Consider the following 16,369-nt stretch of genomic DNA (forward strand, 5'->3'; position numbering starts at 1 on the left):
TAGGTCTCCTATGTAGGTGGCGGGGACCCAACTACTTGAGCAATTATCACTGCTTCCCAGAATTTCCCCAAGAAATGCTTTACTAAGAAGCTGGAATCAAACCCAGGTACTCCAATATGGGACATGGGTATCTTTTTTTTTTTTTTTTTTTTTTTTTGACAGGCAGAGTGGACAGTGAGAGAGAGAGACAGAGAGAGAAAGGTCTTCCTTTGCCGTTGGTTCACCCTCCAACGGCTGGCCGCGGCATGCTGCAGCCGGCACATTGTGCTGATCCAAAGGCAGGAGCCAGGTGCTTCTCCTGGTCTCCCATGCGGGTGCAAGGCCCAAGCACTTGGGCCATCCTCCACTGCACTCCCTGGCCACAGCAGAGAGCTGGCCTGGAAGAGGGGCAACCGGGACAGAATCCGGTGCCCCAACCGGGACTAGAACCCAGTGTGCCAGCGCCGCAGGCGAAGGATTAGCCTGTTGAGCCACGGCGCCAGCCTAGGACATGGGTATCTTAACCAATGTCTTAACCACTAAGCTAAATGCCCACCCCAACAATGATATTTTTTTAAACAACATTTCCCTTTGTGAAATACTGCACATCAGTCCCTTTGATACATTGTGGAAAATTAAATGTTTCCCCTAGAAATACACAAATGCTTCTCATAAAAAAATGAACTTAATTTTGGCTCTCCTCTTGTAAATGCATTAGACAACTTTTTAAGAACGAAAGCTAAAAATCTCTTCTAAAATTGTTTCAATTTTCCTAGCTCAATTAGGAACATACATACCACCACAGAACTATTCTAAGAGTGCAGGAAAAAAACACCCAAATATAGAATTTTAAATGCCTTACATTTTCATTTCTCTTAAGAAGATCGTCATCATTGTAAACAGGCAAGCTTGTCACCATCCACCCAGTGCATAATTTAATGGCACCCATTAACTGTGGACTCCCTGCAAACACAGCAGCAAGTGGAGCTTGCCTTCTGCAAAGAACCAGAAGATTTAACAATGAAGAAGCAGGTATATATTAGATCAGTGATTTCTAGCAACGCTAAAATACCAGGAAATTTACAATATATTCTACACTTAAATTTCAATGTCAGTTTTCACTTTTAACTTATAGATTCAGTAAAAAAATTAAGTACCTACCCTGTGTTAGGCATTGTTTTTTTTAGAACATGGAGTGGAGTGTTAGCTGGTAATAATGCTATTCAAAAATAATGTGAAGGGAAAAAATAGAGTAAGCAGACAGTCAAGAATATGTTATTTTAAATAGGATGGCTAGCTCAGAGGTGACACTGTGAATTCTCATATTCAACTTCTGCAAATATTAACCACCACAACCCAACTCCTTCCAGATCCAACTATCCTCCCACTCCTTCCCTATCTATCCATGTGTCTGTCTCCAAAAAACATATGTAGGACTTCTCCACTCTGGTAGATGCCACTTACTACCTATAAGGAGGTCTCCAACAACTGATCTAATGCTTTTATGGTTTTATTCACTCCTTATATTCAACACTCATATACTATGTTCCAGGGTTAGTGCCAGGCTTTGGAAATAGAGAGATGGCACATGATGGCTGTCTTAAGGGAATGTCCAACAGTGAGGTAACAGATATAAAGCAGAATAATGGGGATGACACTGTGGTGTAGCAGGTTAAGTCGCCATTTGCAATGCCAGCATCTCATATGGGCACCAGCTCGAATCCTGGCTGCTCCACTTCCAATTCAGCTCTGTTAATGTGCCTGGAAAAGTAGCTGAAGAAGGCCCAAGTATTTGGGCCCCTACAACCTACATGAAAGACCCAGATGGAGATCTTTGCTCTGGCCTGATCTAACCCCAGCAGTTTCAGCCATTTGGAGAGTGATCCAATGGATGGAAGATTCTCTCTCTGTAACTGCCTTTCAAATAAAACCAATAGATCTTGAAAAAAAAAAAAAGAAAAGAAAAGAAAAGCAGAATACTACACCACAGTAACATAAATGTCCAATAGTTCAGTGCCAACCATTCAGGCGTTTGCTGTTTTTGTAGAACACTGTGGTCCCGGGCAGGTGTTGAGGAACAGTCGGTTGAGCTGCTGCTTGGGACACCCACATCCCTTATCAGAATGCCAGCTGAGTCCTGGCTTCTCAGCTTCTGATCCAGCTTACTACTGCATCTTAGGAGGCAGCAGAGAATGGCCCAAATACTTGAGTTCCAGCCACCCATGTGGGAGACCCAGCTACAGTTCTTGGCTCCTGGCTTTATTGGCCTAGTCTAGCTATGGATGTTGTAGGCATTTCAGGAATGAACCAGTAGATAGAAGATTGACCTATCCTTCCCTCCCTCCCTCCCTCTCTCTCTCTCTCCCCTCCCTTCTTCCTGCTTCCCTCCTTCTCTGTCACTCTGCCTTTCAAATCCTTAAAAAAGAAAAACAAGGCCTATTTCTCATTTATTTCTTCTCCCCTTTGTGCCCTGTTTTACTGTTCTGCAGCAGAATGCTCAACATAAAGCATAATTACAAATACTCGGCTATGCCAAAGAGGAGCCTGGGGAGGCATTTGGCAGAGCAATTAAGATACCACTTGGGACATCCACATTCCATATTGAAGTATCTGGGTTCAAGCCTCAGCTCCATTTTTGATTCTAGCTTCCTGTTATGACGGAGGAGCAGGTGATGGCTCAAGTATGTGAGTCTCTGCCACCCATGTGGAAAACTGGATTTAATTCCCTGCTCCCAACTTCAACGTGGTCCAACCTTACCTGTTGTGAGCACTTGGAAAATACATCAGTAGATAGGAGATCTGTCTACCTTTCAAATAAATCATAAACTAAAAAGCAATTTTTTTAAAAGAGGAGCTAGTAAAAAAAAAAAAGAGGAGCTAGTGCTTAAGTACAAACAGGAGACACTGTTTCTTTCTTTCTTTCTTTCTTTCTTTTTTTAATAAATAATGAAACACAACTTAAGTCCTACAGCATCTGATCTCTAGGTTTGCATGGTGGAGATATCTTGCCTGTGCACCTGCAATGACATCAATATTCTTAGCCCCTAGTAATCAATCCATGGATCTGGAGTGCTAATAGTGAAACATAATCACTATGAGTCCCTTTTCTAGGGCTTTCCAAGTCCTCTACAGTAATGGTCTGGCCAGGAATGGGATTTTCAAACAGTCTGTAACAGGTACTGATTCTCTTGGTCCCCACTTATTCTCATTTCCATATTGCTATCCTATAAACCTAGTCCTCCTTTCTAGAGACACTTCTGTCTTTCCCCCCACTTTTCCCTGGATTTTTTGGATGATGCTCCATTCCTTTTAATGTTTTTATTTTATTTTTTTACAGGAAGAGTGGACAGTGAGAGAGAGAGACAGAGAGAGAAAGGTCTTCCTCTTTGCCATTGGTTCACCCTCCAATGGCCGCCGCGGCCAGCGCGCTGTGGCCGGCGCACCGTGCTGATCCGATGGCAGGAGCCAGGTGTTTATCCTGGTCTCCCATGGGGTGCAGGGCCCAAGGACTTGGGCCATCCTCCACTGCACTCCCTGGCCACAGCAGAGAGCTGGCCCGGAAGAGGGGCAACCGGGACAGAATCCAGTGCCCCAACCGGGACTGGAACCTGGTTTGCCAGCGCCGCAAGATGGAGGATTAGCCTGTTGAGCCACGGCGCCGGCCTAATATTTTTATTTTTAAAGATTTATTTATTTATTTAAAAGGCAGAGTTACAGAGAGGTCGAGGCAGAAGCTGGTTCACTCCCCAAATGGCCACAGTGGCTGGATCTGGGCCAATCCAAAGCCAGGAGCCAACAGCTTCTTCCAAGTCTCCCACGTGGGTGCAAGGGCCCAAGCACTTGTGCCATCTTCTGCTGCTTTCCCAGGTGCATTAGCAGGGAGCTTTGTCAGAAGAGGAGCAGCGAGGACTCGAATTGGCAGCCATATGAGATGCTGGCACCACAGGTGGCAGCTTTACCCACCATGCCAAAATGCTGGTCCCTCATGGTTTTCTTTCTTTTATATCTTTAATAATTTCCAATGTAGCTGTTTCAGTCTATGACTGGTTACAAAAATGACTGCAATAATTCCTCTCCACGGTCATGGATTTTGAGGGACCTGTAATCTTGACCTTGTGACTTGTTTTGGCCAAAGGGCAGTTACAAACATAATGTAGGCACAGACTTAAAACACGCTCCACTGTGAGACTGGCCCTCTCTTGTTGCTTTGGGAACTCTACAACCACACCTTGTGAACAAGCCCTGGCTAACATGCTAGACACATGGTCAAGTCCATTTGATCTCTTCAGCTGACACCAAGCCAACCCCAGATATTAGAGAGAGCCCATGCCAGACAACCCAATCCCAGCTGAGCTAGCCCAGACCAGAAAAATCCTCCCCACTGATCCTAAAATGATGTGGAATAATAAATGTTTAGTATTTGTAAGCCACTAAGTTTACAGGCAGTCTGTTATGCAGCAAGAACTAAATGACACAAAGAAATGGTGTTTTTAGAAACTGCCAGAAGTATAATTCCATGGTTTATTACAAACAACAGCTGATACTTGCTGTGCTGAATTGTGTCCTGTGTGCCTGGTAATGTTGAGCTCATCCTCAAGGCACTTTTTGTGTGGATTCCTGTGTAGCCTGGGTTGAGAATGTATCAGAGATCCAGACCAGCTCAGCACCACATTTTATACTGATTTCTTGATTTGGAGTTCTCTGGATTACATAAATTAAATTTCAAACTACAAACCTATGTGGATTCAGAGGCACAAATCCAGAGGGGAACCTTTAAGAACAAGAGCTGAAGCAAAAGTACCTGCTTTATTATCAATGTCCTCTGCCACTTGGCAGATACTTTGCTGTTCCCTCTCCCTCCTTTCCCTGTGTAGCATTTTGAGGGTTCCTGAGTCACATATGTGTGTGCTGTGGGAGAGGATCTCCATTTCAATTTCCTGTCTTCACAGTCTCAAGACCACATCCTCCACCCTGTGTGGGCACGAAGTCTAACCCCTAGTTACCAAGATGAGCAATTTACCTCCTACTCTGGACTAAAGAAGCATCCTCCTGACTATCCAAAGAAAAGGGTATCTGTTTCTTTTGATTCCACATTTACAGGTGTTAAACAGTGAGACTTTAAAATCTTGTACTTACTAATGTAATATTTTCAAACCTATGGAGATGAGTTTAATTAGAAAATTGTAATTTAGAGTTCAATCAAAAGCTAAATATCCCTCCAAACACAGGATAAAATTCTTCAGTTTTATGAGAACTGGGAAAAGTATTATTTTTCCTAAATCCATTAGACAGCATGTAATGATTGATTAATAGCTTAGCAACAGTCTTGGCAATTGAATCCTTACTTTATCCAGGTCATAAGTTCCACTGTATCTGGATCATAGAATTCCTGTAGTTCTGTTAATTCTGTCATTAATCTTGGGAAGAACTAAAATGCAAAGCAAAACCCCCAAAAGGTATATGTAAATAACTAGAAAATTTAAAAATGCTTCAGATTACTTCAAAATACTGAGAGTAATTTAAAGTCAACAACGTTATAACATTATTTTCATAGAAATAAAAAAGTCTTTGAGTGACTTGCTCATTCTTCTCAATACAAATGATCTATTTTACGATTTATTCACTGTCTAGACGAAATAATTTCATCATTAAAAAACAACTGTTAGCATTTTCATGCACATAGATACAAAAAAGCAAATAAATTTCAGGTAAAAAAAATTTGCAGGCTTATTGCCAACTGGTTTCATGCTATATATAATTTGCCAAATAATTTTTATCATTTCAGATACTAAAATTTTAGAGTTGCCAAATGTTTAATATCTATTTATTTAGCAATTTCCTCTGCTAATTATAAGCTGAAATAACAATAGCACTAGAATACAGATGGTATTCCAAAAATTTTAACTCTTCTATTATATTCCTAATGATAAGAAAATTAAGAACTGAGAATGTTACTCTTTGTTAGAACAGTGTCAACACAGTTTTCTAATTATACATAGAAATTTATCACCACTTTCTAGCTAAAGTACAGTTTAATAATATAAAAATCTAATTTCCTTACCTCTTTCCATAAACTGAGACCTATTATAGTGGGCACAGCCATGCTCAGAATAAGAGCCTAAAATATTAAAGTAAAATGGTTATGGGCAAATACAATTTCAGAGGCTACTTTAGGGATACTAGACACTGAAGCCCTGACCAAATGCATATCCTTTAAGAAAATGAAGTCAGAGGGGAACCTAGATAACAAAATGAGCTAGCTTAAGACTAACGAGTTTCATATAATTAAACTGGAAGTAAAATGAGACATATACATTCACTATATAAATTTAAGGCAGAACATTAAATAAGAAATGCTCAGAGTAATATTTAGAATTGCAAATCAATATTTGAAAAATTTTCCAGGAACTCATGTTATGAAGAACCTATAAAGGATACTACACTACTGTATGAAAAGATAATAATAATAAAGATAATGAGTTAATGGGAAAAAATAGCTGATTTATGTCAATATACTATTATATTAAAATAAAAACTTGGGAATTCTGAGACTAAGACTGACAAAATACAATATGACTATTATTAAACAAAATTCACCATCTTCCTGCCAAAACCAATTCTCCCAATTGTTCCATGTCTTTTGGTGACCCAGTGATTCACAGTCACTACTATGAACTGGAACCTCCATGCTTTCTCCTTCCTATACTTACTTAATCAATCACTAGGTCTTATTGGTCTTCTTTTGTAACTTTGTTTTTTTCATTGCAATATAGCATAGTATTTAGTAGGACTGGTTTTGAAGACAGAAAAACCCGCTTCCACATCTATAAACTCGCATTTCAAACAACTGATTTAATCTTAGTTTCCTTGTTTATAATACAGAGATAACAAAATCCAGCATTAAGCAGCAGGTGAAATGATCAGAACAGAACCTGACGTATAGTGAAAATGCAATAAACTGGAAATTCTATGATTTTCTCCACCAGGGCTTCCTTCCTGACTTGTCATGAGACTGAACTAACGGAAAATCAAGTCTGATTCCTGACTCTCCATGAGGCACACAAATCTCCATGCCTTCCTTCCCGACTCTGAGAGCCACCATGACCCAGTCTCCTCCACTTCTCTAGTCCTGTTTCCTAACCAATCCTACTGCATCGTGCTTTTTCTGTCCCTTTTTCTATTCCCTTTAATTACATACTGTTCTTTGCCTATCTCTGTTTATTCCTTCTACCATTAATACCCTTCTTTTTGCTTCATTTGCCTAATAACTCATTATTTTCAGGTCTCAGATTGGAAAGTCTTCTTTCTGCTTTGAGTCCTAGAAGCACCCTATGAGTACTTCTTATTATCTATTTTTATGTCCAGGAGACTATAATCTACTTGATAAAATTAACATTTATCTTTGTATTCCAAACATATAACATATAGCATGCACAGTATAAATTTTCCATTCACATGGAAAACATAATTCTAAATCAAACCAAGAAACTATTGTAAAATCAATTCCTAATGACAACCCCTATTATTGATTTATTTGAACATTCACCTTTTTGTAAAGAGTTGTATAGATTGAAATGTATTACTTTCATGCATTTTTTACAAGCTAGATTTTCCTACCCATCAGTCATTATGTGATTCACTCATGCTTCTTCAATTATATCCAGTGTGTCTTTCATTAGCATTCAATTTTATATAACTGGAAGAGAAAGAAGCACTTAACACAAAATAACAGCAACTCACCAACAATATCGGGTGCACAGTTCTTAATCGCAGCCACTTGAAAAGTGTCATCCAAAGTTCAGGAGAACACACGCCAAATGCTGCCAACATGCACATATAAGGTGTCCAGATGTACTTCAGACTGGAAAACAGAGACAGTCACATAAGGAATATCCTGAAAACATCATTATTTCCCTTTTCTTTTCTGAGTTCTTTCCAACTACCAACTAAAATATCAATATTTAAGGGAGAATGAAAAATTTCTCTAGTTTCAGTGAGACTGTTATCCAGTTCTAAGGAAAACACATGGGTTAGCAAAGCAGGATAAAATGAAAGCATTAATACTGATGAATGTGGGGGCTGGCGCTGTGGCGCCAGCATCCCATATGGGCACTGGTTTAAGATCCGGCTGCTCCACTTCCAATCCAGCTCTCGGCTGCGGCCCGGGAAACAGTAGAAGACGGCCCAAGTCCTTGGGCCCCTGCACCCACATGGGAGACTTGGAAGAAGCTGTTGGCTCCTGGCTTCGGATCGGCACAGCTTTGGCTATTGTGGCCATCTGGGGGGTGAACCATCGGATGGAAGACCTCTCTCTCTCTCTGCCTCTCCTCTCCCTGTGTAACTCTGGCTTTCCAATAAATGAATAAATCTTAAAAAAAATATTGATGAGTGTGTAGCAAACTTGTACTGTTTAAGAGAAAATAAACTGATAACTCTTTCAGAAGGCAATTTGGCAGAATTTACACAAATTTAAAATACCTGAGGCTGGCGCTGTGGTATAGTGGGTAAAACCACTGCCTGCAGGGCTGGCATCCCATATGGACACTGGTTCGAGTCCTGACTGCTCCACTTCTGATCCAGCTCTCTCCTGTGGCCTGAGAAAGCAGTAGAGGATGGCCCAAGTGCTTGGGCCCCTGAACCCACTTGGGAGACCTGGAGGAGGCTCCTGGCTTCAGATGGGTGCAGCTCCGGTCATTGTGGCCAATTGGGGAATGAAACAGCAGATGGAAGACCTCTCTCTCTCTCTGCCTCTCCTTCTCTGTCTGTGTAACTCTGCCTTTCAAATAAATAAATAAATCTTTAAAAAAAAATTTGAAATACCCTAAGATAGGCAATGTTAGTTCTAATAACCTAGCTTACAGAAGAGGGGCAACTGGGACAGAATCCGGCACCCCGACCGGGACTAGAACCTGGTGTGCCAGTGCCGCTAGGCGGAGGATTAGCCTGTTAAGCCACGGCGCAGGCCCTGTACCTACATTTTTAAAGATTATTTTTGAATATTTATTTCTTTATTTGAAAGGCTGAGTTACAGATAAAGAAGAGTGAGGGAGAAAGAGAGAAAGAGAGATCTCCTATCTGCTTGTTTACTCCCAAAATGACTACAATGGCTGGGGCTCCGCTAGGCCAAAGCCAGGAGCCTGGAACTCTATCAGGGTTTTCCATGTGGGTTGCAGGGGTCCAAGTACTTGGCATCTTCTGCTGCTTTCCAGGTGCATTAGCAGGAAGCTAGATCAAAAGTGGTGGCAGTTTAAACAGCTGTACCACAACACCAGCCCCCATAGATAGTTTTATATAATACATATTTATTTTCCACAAACTTTTTGGAAATTCCTGTATACATAAATTTCAAAATTTTGCACTTATCTTTAAATGCTATTTTCTATGAATTTTTAAAAAATATTTATTTGAAAGGCAGAGTTACAAACAGGCAGAGAGACAGAAATCTTCCATCCACTGGTTCACTCCCCAAATGGCCACAATGGCCACGGCTAGACCAGGCCAAAGCCAGGAGCCACGAGCTTCTTCTGGTTCTCCCATGTTAGTGCAGAGACAGGCCCAAGGACTTAGACCATCTTCTGTTACTTTCCCAAGTGCATTAGCAGGGAGCTGGATCGGAATTGGAGCCAGAACTTGAACTGGTGCCCATATGGGATGCCAGCACCGTAGGTGGTGGCTTTACCCACCATACCACAGTGCTGGACCCTCTATGAACTTGTTGAAGTACCCTCATATCTGACAAGACTTAATTTCCAAAATATATGAAGAACTTCTACAGGGCCGGCACTGTGCAGCAGCAGGTTAAGGCAACGCTGGCATCTCATATGGGCACCAGTTTGAGTCCTGGCTGTTACACTTTTGATCCAGCTCCCTGCTAATGCACCTGGGAAAGCAACAGAAGACTGTCCAAGTACTTGGGCCCCTGCCAACTATGTGGGAGACCCAGATGAAGCTCCTGGCTCTAGCCTGGTCTATTCCAGCATTACAGCCATTTAGGGAGTGAACCAGCAAATGGAAGATCTCTCTCTGTAATTCTGCCTTTCAAATAAATGCATAAATCTAAAACAAACAAACAAACAAACAAAAACCTACAACAACTCTCAGCAACATTCACGTCTACCTCACTCATTAAAGTTCTAATTTTATTTTTGTATGATTAACATTTGCCATTTCCAATAGGTCACGAGTTACACAGGGTGAGACCCTACATCCACTTTTGCTTACACTGTATACCCAGCACCTAACATAATGCTTAGATCTTGGAAGACATTCAAAAAGTTCTTGAACAAATGAATAAGCAGGCAAATATTGGCTCTTTGTACTACAAACATCTCTGTAAAGTCCTGCTGTATTAAGAAAGTTTATAGGTTTAGAGTTTTATAAATATATTCTTTTTTTTTTTTTTTTTTTTTTTTTTACAGGCAGAGTTTGACAGTGAGAGAGAGAGAGACAGAGAGAAAGGTCTTCTTTTTGCTGTTGGTTCATCCTCCAATGGCCGCCGCGGCTGGCGCGCTGTGTCCGGCACACTGTGCTGACCCGATGGCAGGAGCCAGGTGCTTATCCTGGTCTCCCATGGGGTGCAGGGCCCAAGCACTTGGGCCATCCTCCACTGCACTCCCTGGCCACAGCAGAGAGCTGGCCTGGAAGAGGGGCAACCGGGACAGAATCCAGAGCCCCAACCGGGACTAGAACCTGGTGTGCCGGCGCCGCAAGGCAGAGGATTAGCCTATTGAGCCGCAGTGCCGGCCAAGTTCACTTTCCATATGACCACAACAGCCAGGCCTGGGCCGGGCTGAAGCTAGGAGCCAGGAGCTTCTTCTGGGTCTCCCACATGGATACAGGGACCCAAACACTTGGGCCATCTTCTGCTGTTTGACCAGACACATGAGAGAAAGCTGGATCAGAAATGCAGCAGCCAGGACTCGAACTGGTGCCTATAACGGATGCTGTCACTATGGATGGCCGCTTAACCCGCTGTGCCACAGCGCCAGCCCCAATCCACACTGATTTTTAAAAAAGGGATTAAGCACTTGGGCCATCCTCCACTGCACTCCCTGGCCACAGCAGAGAGCTGGCCTGGAAGAGGGGCAACCGGGACAGAATCCGGGGCCCTGACTGGGACTAGAACCCGGTGTGCCGGCGCTGCAAGGCGGAGGATTAGCCTAGTGAGGCGCAGCGCCGGCCTATAAATATATCCTTGAATGTATCCACATATCATTAACAACCACAATCTCTATAAAAACAGAGCAAATAAAGTATACTTACCCTTCTATAACCATTGCAAGAGAACCCAATAAAACAGTATGAATTATGTGATAAATTACTTCTGGCCTTTCTCCAATTCGTCCATCTTCAAGAGCAATACTTTCTTTCACAGACTTACCACTACAAAAAACAAATTTATTGTTAAGATCCGGAAAACATGTATTTAAAAAAATCAAAGACATATTGTTTATAAACACTGAAAGCCATACTTGGAAAGCCTTTTACATATATATTTATTTGAAGGCAGAGAGGGGCTGGCGTTTTGGTGCAACAGTTTAAAACCCCAGCCTGCAGTGCCAGCCTCCCTCATGGGCACCAGTTGGAGCCCCAGCTGCTCCACTTCTGATCCAGCTCCCTGATGGTGCACCTGGGAAAGCAGCGAAGGATGGCTCACCCTACACCCATGTGGGAAACCCAGAAGAAGCTCCTGGTTCCTGGCTTTGGATCGGCTCAGTTCCGGGCATTGCAGCCATTTGGGAAGTGAACCAGTGGATGAAAGAACTCTCTCTGTCTCTACCTCTTTCTGTAACTCTTTCAAATAAATAGAGTAAATCTTAAAAAAAAAAAAAAAAAAGAAAAAAAAAGAAAGAAAGAAAGATAGAAAGCAAGCAAGCAAGAAAGAAAGGCAGAGAGATTGAGAGAGATCTCCCATCTACTGATTCACTCCCCCAAATGCCTGCAATAGTCACAGATAGGCCAGACCAAGCCAGCAGCTGGGAATTCAATTCAGGTCCCCCAAGTGGGTGACAAGGACCTACTACTTGAGGCATGACCTGGTGCCTCCCAGGGTATGCATTAGCAGGAAGCTGGACTAGCAAGTGGAGCCAGGACTCAAACCTACACACGTCAAACAACAGCTTACCCTGATGCACCAAACGTCCATCTACTATACCTGAAATTTTAAATTTCTTCATAATGAAAAATATAGGTGGGTTTTAAAGTATATTCTGTTAATCAAATACCTAGCATATACTTTTTTTTTTTTTTTTTTTGACAGGCAGAGTGGACAGTGAGAGAGAAAGGTCTTCCTTTGCCGTTGGTTCACCCTCCAATGGCTGCTGTGGCCGGCGTGCTGCAGCCGGCGAACCGCACTGATCCAAAGGCAGGAGCCAGGTGCTTCTCCTGGTCTCCCATGCGGGTGCAGGGCCTAAGCACTTGGGCCATCCTCTACTGCACTCCCGGGCCATAGCAGAGAGCTGGCCTGGAAGAGGGGCAATCGGGACAGAATCCGGTACCCCGACCGGGACTAGAACCTGGTGTGCCGGCGCCGCAAGGCAGAGGATTAGCCTGTTAAACCACGGCGCCGGCCCTAGCATATACTTCTAAGTCTTTACATATGAATTTGAAAACCTTAAGACAACTGACTGTGAAGATTAAATATGAATTTTCAGGGTAATATAAAAGATTTTTAGATTCTTTTAAAAGATCAATTATGATTCACCTAATAAATACTAAATCAATATTGTTAAATCACAAAATGAGTAACTAACATCTCAAAATTAATAAATTAATGAGAGGCAGGCATTTGGTACAGTGGTTAAAAACAACCACTTTGGGACACTCATATCCCATACCAGAGTGCTGGGTTCAAATCCCAGCTCCACTCCTGATTCCCATTTCCTGCTAAGTACATCCTGGGAAATGGTAGGTTATGATGGCTTAAGTTCTTGGATCCCTGACAGCCATGTAAGAGACCCAGATAAATTTCTAGTTCCTAGCTGCCGCATGTCCCAAGCTGTTGAGAATACGGAGGAAGTGTATTAGCAGATAGACTGTTCTCTGCCTTTCAAAATAAAGTAAGTAAATAAATAATTACATGATTTCCTTTCAAACATGATTGAAATCTTAAAGAATGGGGTTGGCATTGGGCTGCAGTGGGTTAAGCTGCTGCTTAGGTCATTCACAGCACATCTATACTGGCTCCAAGCATGGCTCCTCTGCTTCCATCTAGCTTCCTGCTAATGCATCCTGGGAAGCAGCCGATAATGGATCAAGTGCTTCGGTTCCTGCCATGTATGAGGGCTACTTGGATGGAATTCCAGGCCGCTGGCTTCAACATGGCCTAGTCTAGGCTGTTGCAAGCATTTGGGGAGTGAAATAGTAGATGGAAGATTGCTCCCTCTCTCCCTCTATTGTTCTTTCAAACAGATGAAAATAAATAAACTCTTTTAAGAATTTTTTTTTTTTTTAATTTTTGACAGGCAGAGTGGACAGTGAGAGAGAGAGACAGACAGAGAGAAAGGTCTTCCTTTTTGCTGTTGGTTCACCCTCCAATGGCTGCCGCGGTAGGCGTGCTGCGGCCGGTGCACCGCGCTGTTCCGATGGCAGGAGCCAGGTGCTTCTCCTGGTCTCCCATGGGGTGCAGGGCCCAAGCACTTGGGCCATCCTCCACTGCACTCCCTGGCCACAGCAGAGAGCTGGCCTGGAAGAGGGGCAACCGGGACAGGATCGTGCCCTGACCGGGACTAGAACCCGGTGTGCCGGCGCCGCAAGGCGGAGGATTAGCCTACTGAGCCACGGCGCCAGCCTCTTTTAAGAATATTTTATTTTATTTGAGAGAGTTACAGAGAGAGAAAGAGAAAGAGAGAAGCCTTCCATCCACTGGTTCACTCCCCAAATGGCCACAACGGCTAGAACTGGGTGGAACCAAAGACAGGAGCCAGGAGCTTCTTCTGGGTCTCCCATGCAAGTACAGGGGCCCAAGCATTTGGGCCACCTTCTACTGCTTTCTGAGAGCTGGATTGGAAGTGGGGACAGCCAGGACTCGAATCAGTGCCCATACAGGATGCCTCCACTGCAGGCTGGGGTTTTAACCTGCCGTGCCACAGTGCCAGCCCCTTAATAAATATTTTAAAAAACATATTAAAGAACAAACTTTAGAGAAATCTAAAATCACTGATAGGGGCCAGCACTGTGGCGCAGTGGGTTAAGCTGCCTCCTGCAACGTTGGTATCCTACACAGGCACCAGTTCTAGCCCTGGCTGCTCAGCTTCCAATTACAGCTCCCTGCTAATGCACCTGGGAAAGCAGCGGAGGTCGGCCAAACTGCTTGGGCCCCTGCACCCACATAGGAGAACTAGAGGAAGCTCCTGACTCCTGGCTTTAGCCAGGCCTAACCCCAGTCATTGGGGCCATTTGGGGAGTGGACCAAAGGATGGAAGATCTCTCTCTCTCTGTAACTCTGCCTTTCAAATAAATAAATAAATCTTCTTAAAAATATAAAACAAAATAAAATAAAATCACTGATAATACTACCTTCATTTAAATTAAACAAAGAGAGATTGGTATCAAGGCACAGTGGGTTCAACTGTCTCTTTCGACCCCCACATCCCACATCAGAGTGCCAATTCAAATCCCAGCTGCTCTGCTTCAGATCCAACTTGCTGCTAATACATCTGGGAAAGCAGAAGATGGCCTAAGTATCTGGACCCCTAGCACCCATTGAGAGTCCAGGACAGTGTTCCCGGCTCCAGTCTGGTCCAGACCTGGCTATTATGGCCATTTGGGGAATGAACCAGGGAATAGAAGATCTCTGTGTTTCCCTTTCTCTGTCATCCTACCTTTCATATAATTAAATCTTTTTTTTTTTTTTTTTTATTTTTGACAGGCAGAGTGGACAGTGAGAGAGAGAGACAGAGAGAAAGGTCTTCCTTTTTGCCGTTGGTTCACCCTCCAATGGCCGCCGCGGTAGGCGCGCTGCGGCCAGCGCACTGCGCTGATCCGATGGCAGGAGCCAGGTGCTTATCCTGGTCTCCCATGTGGGTGCAGGGCCCAAGCACTTGGGCCATCCTCCACCGCACTCCCTGGCCACAGCAGAGAGCTGGCCTGGAAGAGGGGCAACCGGGACAGGATCGGTGCCCCGACCAGGACTAGAACCCGGTGTGCCGGCGCCGCAAGGCGGAGGATTAGCTTAGTGAGCCGCGGCGCCGGCCCATATAATTAAATCTTTAAAAAACAATTAAACAGGCCGGCGCCATGGCTCAACAGGCTAATCCTCCGCCTTGCAGCGCCGGCACACCGGGTTCTAGTCCTGGTCGGGGCGCCGGATTCTATCCCGGTTGCCCCTCTTCCAGGCCAGCTCTCTGCTGTGGCCCAGGAGTGCAGTGGAGGATGGCCCAGGTGCTTGGGCCCTGCACCCCATGGGAGACTAGGAGAAGCACCTGGCTCCTACCATAGGATCAGCGTGGTGCGGCGGCCGCAGCGCACTAGTCGCGGCGGCCATTGGAGGGTGAACCAACGGCAAAGGAAGACCTTTCTCTCTGTGTCTCTCTCTCACTGTCCACTCTGCCTGTCAAAAAAAAAAAAAACAAAACAAAACAAAACAAAAAAAAACAATTAAACAGAAGAAATTATTCTTATAATAAGGAAACATTTGAATAAATTGTGAATGAGCCCATAAAAGTTTAGCTGATTATTTAAATGATACTCTTTTGTTACGTTTGGACAGTACATATTTACATGTATAAAGCTAAATTTGAATTTTTCTGATCAATTTATAATTACATTTTAGCTTTAGAAAAACATATTGGAAGTAGTGTGATTGACTGTTGTAATAACTTACTTAATTCTCCTAAAAATAACTTGCATCATAGAAAGAAGACAAATAGTTAACACTAAAATATAGAAAGGTAATAAAGAAGACTGTGTTAGTCGCAAAAAAAAATCTTGAGATGGTGTCTGCAGGGATTCTTGACAGAGAAGCCAATTCATTGTAAAATTCCTATAGAAGACAAAAAAGCATATTAAAGTTATAGTGTTTTCGACTACCGAACATGAAAATATGTTCTTTAATCTCAGTGAAACCTAAGACAAATCCATTTCCTTATAACAGCAAGGTCCTATCCTCTATAAATGAAGATAATAGTATCAGTAACCTTCATGAATAAAGCATATATACTGTCATCAAAAGTGATGTTAAACAATTAAGATAAATGTAAAAATGTTTTTTGATCTCAACTAATTTGACTGTTTCTAAAGCCCAATATAGGCTTTAAGGAGTTTTGATTTCTATTTTTATCTAGAAGACAACAAAAAATTCAACTAGCCAACCTCTATATCTGTACTGTCCAATATGGTAGCTACTAGCCACATGTAGATACTGAACACTTCAAATTGGTTAATTCAAATG

General features: G+C 43.0%; 1 protein-coding gene across 4 annotated transcripts in view; it reads right to left on the reverse strand.

Moving 5' to 3' along the window:
* DPY19L4 (dpy-19 like 4) overlaps nucleotides 1-16,369 on the reverse strand; it is a 60,750-nt gene that overhangs the window by 4,219 nt on the left and 40,162 nt on the right. For 3 of the 4 annotated variants that reach the window (XM_062188232.1, XM_062188234.1, XM_062188231.1), the window contains 6 exons: nucleotides 15,803-15,961; nucleotides 11,242-11,361; nucleotides 7,720-7,840; nucleotides 6,041-6,097; nucleotides 5,325-5,407; nucleotides 842-974 (listed from right to left, as the gene is read on the reverse strand). In XM_062188232.1, the coding sequence (XP_062044216.1) occupies nucleotides 842-974; nucleotides 5,325-5,407; nucleotides 6,041-6,097; nucleotides 7,720-7,840; nucleotides 11,242-11,361; nucleotides 15,803-15,961 (673 nt within the window). The remainder of the gene's footprint in view (nucleotides 1-841; nucleotides 975-5,324; nucleotides 5,408-6,040; nucleotides 6,098-7,719; nucleotides 7,841-11,241; nucleotides 11,362-15,802; nucleotides 15,962-16,369) is intronic. The other variant, XM_062188235.1, reaches the window with a different exon arrangement.

The sequence above is a fragment of the Lepus europaeus genome, chromosome 4 (genome assembly GCF_033115175.1).
Source record: "Lepus europaeus isolate LE1 chromosome 4, mLepTim1.pri, whole genome shotgun sequence".
Taxonomy (NCBI): Eukaryota; Metazoa; Chordata; class Mammalia; order Lagomorpha; family Leporidae; genus Lepus; species Lepus europaeus.